This window comes from Tympanuchus pallidicinctus, unplaced genomic scaffold, assembly GCF_026119805.1.
Source record: "Tympanuchus pallidicinctus isolate F22 unplaced genomic scaffold, pur_lepc_1.0 scaffold34, whole genome shotgun sequence".
NCBI classification, from domain to species: Eukaryota; Metazoa; Chordata; class Aves; order Galliformes; family Phasianidae; genus Tympanuchus; species Tympanuchus pallidicinctus.
Window position 1 is genome coordinate 2,308,502 of NW_026294752.1, and position 7,666 is coordinate 2,316,167.

Below are 7,666 nucleotides of genomic sequence, written 5' to 3' on the forward strand. Positions count from 1 at the left end.
CTGTTGTCAGCAGCCATCCTTCCTCTGAATGGAGTCACCCTTTCTTGAATGTCCTTACAGTTGCCTGAGGCTGTACCTAGTGTGATTACAGAGCATTTTTCATGGGTCTGCATCTCAGCACCTCTGAGATGAATTTGCTAAATTTTTAATATAATATTTGCCATCCTGAGGATGCTTTATTCCTGCACTCCAAGATCCTCATTGTCTATTCATATATAAATTATTCTCCTGGAAATGAATTGGAAGCAAAAGCAAACCCCGAAGCACCCAAATATGTTTTGCAGTTTACCTGCCTGCATTCAGAGTTTCCTCTGGTGACTCTCATCAGGCCAGAGTTGCCCAGAATCAGAACAAGTCCTCTGTAGAAAGGTTCCAGACCACCCAGGTAGGGAGGCATTTTCAGAGGGTCCCTTGGGCTTTCAGTCCAAAGGAGGCTAACAACTTTCATGGCACACTGCAAAAATTTGTTCTCATAGACCTGCAGATAAATTCAGACAGTCAATTAACCATGGGTGTGACCCAGTTTTCTGGTTACTTGCCATCCGTGTTGTTTACCCAGAGCCATAGTGTGAGGCATGGAATTGAGCAGACCTGCACCTTTTTCCTCTTGAGAGGAAAACTCCAAATCTGCTCATCATCCTAGTCCAAGTCTAAGCATCTTTATGAAGAGGGATCACAAAAGATCTGGACCAGGGCACCATGTCAGTGAATGTCCTGAGCTGACATCTTACATGCACTCCCCCCTAAAATCAGGAAAAGGGAAGGAAGCGTTTTTAAGGCATAATTCATCTCACCTTAACACAGACTTTTAAAATAACTTGGCTGAATCACACCTGTTATGTTCTGATTTATTTCCGTTCGCCATAAAGACCCTGCTGACACTACAGAGAGAGCTAGAAAGCTAAGTGATTTAAAACTGAGATTTAAAAACAGATGGAAATATGTAAGGTCAGTGAGATGGTTTGTGCACTCTGAGCTTCAGCCAGCATTGTGGAAAGCCTGAGAGCTACAGCTTGCTATTCGTAGGCCTGATGCAGCACATATATGTAGTGTAGTTCTATGTAAGGTCTTTGGAACTGACCAACTGACCAATGCATCCGGCAGCAGCTGAAAGGCAAAGCCTGTGCAGTGTTTCAGCAGAGTGCTCTCTGCTTCCCACAATGGGAAGGGCAGTAGGGGAGGGTGGGAGGACCTTGGCACGTGCACAGTAAATACCTTACCCAGCCAGTTCTGAAAAAGTAATTGGCCTCCTTCTGCTCTGCTTAACTTTATTTGTGAACCTAGGTATTACTTATGACCTAGATTCAATTAGCCCTGAGATATTCACATGAACCACTTCATGTTTGTCTACTAATCACTGAAAGAGGCCTCTTTTCCAGGTGAACGTTGTTAGCACCTTTTAGAAGTCTCAGAGCTCTGCATTCATTTTAGCCGGGGGAAAGAGAAACAACACTTGCTCATAGGGAATGAATACAGCTTGATCACTGTGAATTATTACCTGGATTTTGATAAAATTATGGAGCGCTGCCAAGTACACACAGTGTTAAGAAATATATAAAGCATGCAGGCTAAAGTTGGAGACTTTAAATCTTTAGTTAAGCAGTCAAACAAATGTTATTTTAAACTTTTCTTAAACGCCTGATTATGATTTCCTCATGTTTATTTAGATTTACTTACGTATTTACTCAGACTTAGAGGTTAAAAAAAGTCATCTGTCATATCCTGTAGGCCTTTGGCCTCTGTTAAATAGTATGAGTGTAAATAACTTTAGCTGTTTAGAATAAGTGACAGCAAATTCCCTTCTCCTTCAACAATTCCTACAAATTTACAGTGAGGGTTACCTTGTTACACATTTTCAAGGTCCTAGAAAAAAGAACAGCTCTCTCATTTTTAGCAATCATCAGGTTTAGTCATAAATGTACTCAAATATGGATTGCACCTCTTAATTACTGGTATTAGTTCTTAGCCCCTGCTCCAATAAATGCAGTGCTGTGTAAGGAGTTAGAGAAGTTGGCACTGAGCTGATGCGTTTGGCTTTTCTGCTGTCCGTGTAGATGGTGGGCCACTGAGGACAGGCTGGTCTGGCCCTTGGGTTTTCTGATTTCTCACAAAGCGTTAGATAACTTTTAACTGCTTCAGAAGAGTGTGCCGAGGGAGGTTCAGGTTGGATACTAGGAAAAATTTCTTCTCCAATAACATGGTCATATGCTGGAAAGAGCTGCCCAGGGAGGTGGTTGAGTCACCATTCCTCAAGGTGTTCAAGAAACATTTAGATGTTGTACTAAGGAACATGGTATGAAGGGCAAATATTGATGGCAGGTGGATGGTTGGGCAAAATGATCTTGGAGATCTTTTCCAACCTGAGTGATTCTATGATTCTGTGTGTCTTCTCACTTCTGCTCCAGAATGTGAAGTCTTTAGACAACTCTCCCTTATGTCTTGTCCCTGCACTTTGACAATGGAACATGCAGTGCAACTGCCACTTGCTTATAGTGAGTGTGATGCTTATAGTGAGCCCCATCCTAGAGGTGTTCAAGGCCAGGCTGGATGGGGCCCTGGGCAGCCTGGTCTGGTATTAAATGTGGAAGTTGGTGACCCTGCATGTGGCAGGGGGTTGGAGCCTGATGATCCTTGAGGTCTCTCCCAACCCTGGACATTCTGTGATTCTGTAATTCTGTGATAGCACTTAAGACAGCCACACTGTTGCAACAGCAATGTATCAAACCCAGAATAGATGCATGATGCAAATTTTAGAATGCATCTATTTTTCAAAGAATAACCACTAACACGTAAAATGCAGAATGCCTCTTGAAAGCACTGTAGATAAACAAGACTTTTTTCAGGAAGGCTGAGAATCAAGTAACTCCATTCTAAATTTACTGGTGAATTTGTTCATCAATACCAGTTCTCTGACATGAACCAGCCAACAGTGCTGCTATGTACTCATACAAGAGTTAGATTATACCAGTAGTTTATTTCTGGAGGGTGTCTATACCAGCCACATTATTCCTGTCAATATTTATTTTAAGTCCATGCACATAAGAAAGATTGCCCTGGAAATCCTGGATCTCCAGACAATGGCTGACCCTAAAGCAGGTTCCAGGTAGACTGCCAGAATCTGTTGGTGTAGACTTGCATTATGGATTCTTCCAAACTAATGTAGTGTATCAGGTGAACTAGCACTGAGTAAGTAGCAGGTTCAAGCCCTTGTTCTTCAAGGTTGGTTTTTACTCTTCCTATTTAATATACGAAGTTTTATCCTGAAATAAAAGAGTTATGTATTTTAATTCTTTTGAGTGACTTGGATTTCTCTGATTTATTGAGTAGGGATGAATGGAGATTCTTCCAGCTATAGCTTTTTCTGAAGCAGGAAGCATCTTCTTTCCTGGGACAGCTTGGAGCTATAAATAGGATAAAAGGGAGTTCTGTGCACACGTATTGCTTGTGAACTCTTGTTATTGTAAGGGATTAAAGGAAGTAACAAAGAAAAAAAGAATGCCAAAAGCTTAAAGCCTTATGCACATAAATGTATAGGGAGAATTCTTCAAAGGAGAGAAACAGCATAGCACTGTGAGCCATGAATGAGATTAAAGATCACAGAATCATAAAATTAGTAAGGTTGGAAAAGACCTCTGAGATCACCAACTCCATCCATCCACTTACCACCAATATTGACCACTAAACTATGTTCCTAAGTACCACATTTACCCTTTCCTTAAGCACCTCCAGTAACACTGACTCCACCACATCCCTGGGAAACCTGTTTCAATGCCTGACTGCTTTTTGGAGAAGAAATTCTTCCTAAAATCCAACCTGAACCTCCTCTGATGCAACTTCAGGCCATTCTCTTCAGTCCTGTCACTAGTTACACAGGAGAACAGGCTGACCCCCGCCACAGCCTCCTTTCAGGTAGCCATAGAGAGCAATAAGGTCTCCCCTGAGCTTTATCTTCTCCAGTCTAAACAATCTCAGCTTCTTCAGCCACTCCTCGTAAGACTTGTGCTCCAAACCCTTTACCTAGCCTTATTACCTTTCTCTGGACACGCTTATATGGTTGGAGGCTTATTTAAGGGAAGAAAGATTTATTTCACTGCAGCGTCTGCTTCTTGCACTGCTGATGTTTTCACCCCAAGATGTGCAGCAATCCCAGTACTACAAAACAGCAAGTGTCCCCTGGGTTATTCTTACTGTAATAGCTGCCACTGGGATCAGTCAGAAGTCAGCGTTCAGAAGGAACTTAGCCCTTTGCAGATCCTTTGGAAGGGTTCTTCCACAGTAGTGATCACTACAGTAAATCTTGTCATAGGGGAGAGAGTGGATTTTTTTTCTGAGTTTCACTAAGTTAAGAACGACTAGAAGTCAGCAGCTCTGCAAGACTGTTGCTTAAATGATATGAAATGAGTGGATGATGATGTCAAGATGAATGTCCACAAGAAAGTAAACGACAGTGTAGTGATTGTGGCTATGTCTGCACCACACAGTAGGGCACATGACAACAATGATGCTTTCACATTATCACAGAGTCACAGAATGGCTGAAACTGGAAGGGACTTCTGATAATCATCTTGTCCAGCTTCCTTGCTCAAGTAGGGCCACCCAGAGCACATTAGCCAGGTCTGTTTACAGATGGCTTTTGAATGTCTCCAGGGAAGGAAACTACAGCCTCTCTAGGCAACCTGTGCCAGAGCTCAATCACTCGCTTGGTGAACATGTTTTTCCTCATGTTCAGTCAGAACTTCATGTGTTTTGTACTCACTGCCTCTTATCCTGGCACTGAGAAGAGTCTGGCCCCATCCTTTCGACACTCTCCCTTCATATACTTACATGCATAAGGTAGAAGTCTCATACAGGCTTTGATCTCAGACAGTTAAATGTGTCATGGTTGAGTACCAGACAGCAGTAACACCTTAGGCTTAGGGAAGTTACACTGCATAGTCCACAGTCCTGAGCCTTCGTGACTGTGCTGCTTCCACTTCTGGAGCCAGGCAGCTGAGCACCTCAGGAACAGTTCTGAATGGCACACTCTTCCCATGGAGAACACATCCATAATGGATTACAAGAATCCTTCAGTTAATTAACTCCCAGTGCGTGATAAGTATTGACAATGGATTGTACAAACAACTTATGCTGCCAAAGATTGCTGAGATAAACAAACAGTGCAGGGCTACTGATTTAATTTCAAGGGATATATTAAATAATCTTTATTAAGGCTCACTTTTCAGTAGCTCTCTTGCGTTCCTAGTTAATAGATGTAAATTCTGCATTTATTGTGCGCTCTCTGCGAACAAGCAGCTAACAAATCTTCATTTATGACGTAAAAAGGGGATGGTAGAAGCTTTCCTAATTGAAGTTGTGTGATGCAGTGAAGATTACATGCCTCTGGCTATTTCAGTTGCTTTTAATGATTCACCATTGACAAAACTCCCTCTGAATATGCAAGTCTCGGGCCAGCCCATCTACCAATATCTTGTTTTTCACGCTTTGTGGGTGGCCTAAGAAGTGATCAGCAGAGTTTTAAACAGTTTCTCTAATATAGCTTTTCTGCTTCAATTTTGAGAAAATGATATTGCAGTAAAGGTGTTACACAGAAAAGCTAAAAGTAAAACAACTTCACAGCTTCTAAAAAATACTAGGGATCAGAAGCTTAGACATTATTAGGTGCTGAGGCTGCATTTCCTACTGTAGAGTTTTCTCGATTCAGATTTATCAGAGGGAGCAAGAAGGAGTAGAAGTATATCTAGCATCATGTAAAACTCCCAGCAGATTGAAAATAATAGTGATAATTTTAATGAAAGTGTGCCTGCCCCGTAGCCCCAATTGATGAATGAGCTCTGTGTTTTTCTGTCAGCTGAAATGGATGAACCACTGGGGTAGGGGCACCGTCATCGCTTTGGATTTGTATGGAACCTCATGCAGTGAAGTGCAATCAGCATCTGAGTCTAATTGCTGCCACCAGTAAAGCTACAGCAAGGTGGCAGCACGTGTGGAACCCATTCCATGGCTTCCTTTGAAGGTGCTGCCAACAGGGGGTAAATAGAATGACAGAACTGGGAAGAGAGTCCTAGTGTTGGCAACTTGCTCTGCTTTTGCCTTGTCTACTACAAATAAATCACATTTAACATCCAGGCTTGCAGAGATGTCTGACTGTTGACTTACAGGAACATTGTTAGCAGCCTTTCTTATTCTGTTAGCAGATATCTGAATGGTCTCTTACTGGTCAGCTCTGCCTCATTACAGGCACATCCTGAACCCATTCTTTCAGTATACTGGATCATATTATGTCTGTCCATAGGCTCGAAACTTACTAGCTGCTCATGTTAGATGTACAGCTGAGTTGCACTTTTTTTTTTGAGGGGGGGAAAGCGGTAACTCAAGGCAACCCAAGTGGTAGTGGAATGTTATCTGTATTAGGGCCTAGATCCCAGCTCCTCAGTGACCTCCGACATTTTTCTGCATGAAGATGCCTGCAATATTTAATGCAGGGATAGCAGAGAATGATATTGTGTTTATATTCAACTTGAGTCTTATATTTGAAATGTTCATTTTTATGTGCACATGTATTTCAGTACCTCAGATTTTTGGAGAATCACTGTTTTACTTTAACAGTTGCAATTTTTTTTTATCTCTCAAGTGAACTTGAGTGTCTTGAGTTTCAGTAGGAACTTGTTTTCTCAGTATTTGTTTCCTTTTGTATTTATTTGAACTAAACTCAACGTCTAACATATTTTCCTTCTGCAGGGCACACACATGTTTCAACCGTTTGGATCTTCCACCTTACCCCTCATATTCTATGCTGTATGAGAAGCTGTTGACAGCTGTTGAAGAAACTAGTACCTTCGGACTTGAATGAGGGGGTTCAGGCAATTCTGGTGTTTTTCTGGCTGTTGATGTCATCTTTCCAACATCATTTAATATTGGTTTCCCATGTTTTTATTTTTGAAAATAAAACAAAAAAGAATCAAGATTGACAAAGGCTATGCATGAAGAGCTGCCACCCTCCAAGATCTAACCTTCATGCTTTCATCCTGTTTCCTATGGACTGCTAGTCTGTATGCAATAGAAAACCAACTGTCTCAAGGTTTCTGTATATCTCTACATACCTCCATTAATAACAATGAAAATACAAATGCAAGTTACACTACACTTGATCAAATGTTAGTAAATGTTTACTTCCACCTACGTTGATTAAAAAATAAAAAAAAAAATAAAAAAAAAAATAAAATCAAGCATTCCAAGCTTTTATATACCCACATTTTCTAAACCAATTTGCAGCCCATCTTACTTCCTAACAGTTGAATACGGTACTAGGAGCTGTTCAAATATATTCTTCATCCATTCTTCTTTTCTCTGTACATGTTGTCCATCTCAGAGACACTTATGAACAAAATTGAAATTTTTATATACGAACTCACATCAGTTGCATCAGCTGGACCTGCCCCAGATTCACGGTGCAGATAAGACCTTCAAAAACTCAAAAAGCAGCCTGTTTTTTATGCAAATCCTAACAGCGATTGCTACAATTGTTCCTTGCCAGTGCTGGAGAGAACTTGCACTTCAGAGATATTGGGAGGGGCATCTCTATAGTGATGTTTACCGCACAAGAAGCACAGGTTTGTGCACACTAAAGAAGGATGTCTTATTATGTAGCATAAAGACCAGGCTCCCT

General features: G+C 41.3%; 1 protein-coding gene across 6 annotated transcripts in view; it reads left to right on the plus strand.

Moving 5' to 3' along the window:
- Positions 1–7,222, plus strand: part of HECW1 (HECT, C2 and WW domain containing E3 ubiquitin protein ligase 1) — a 230,445-nt gene extending 223,223 nt beyond the window's left edge. For all 6 annotated transcript variants that reach the window (XM_052698978.1, XM_052698976.1, XM_052698974.1 and 3 more), the window contains one exon: positions 6,739–7,222. In XM_052698978.1, coding sequence (XP_052554938.1) covers positions 6,739–6,850 — 112 coding nt within the window. In that variant the 3' untranslated portion in view covers positions 6,851–7,222. The remainder of the gene's footprint in view (positions 1–6,738) is intronic.
- The last annotated feature ends 444 nt before the right edge of the window (positions 7,223–7,666 follow it).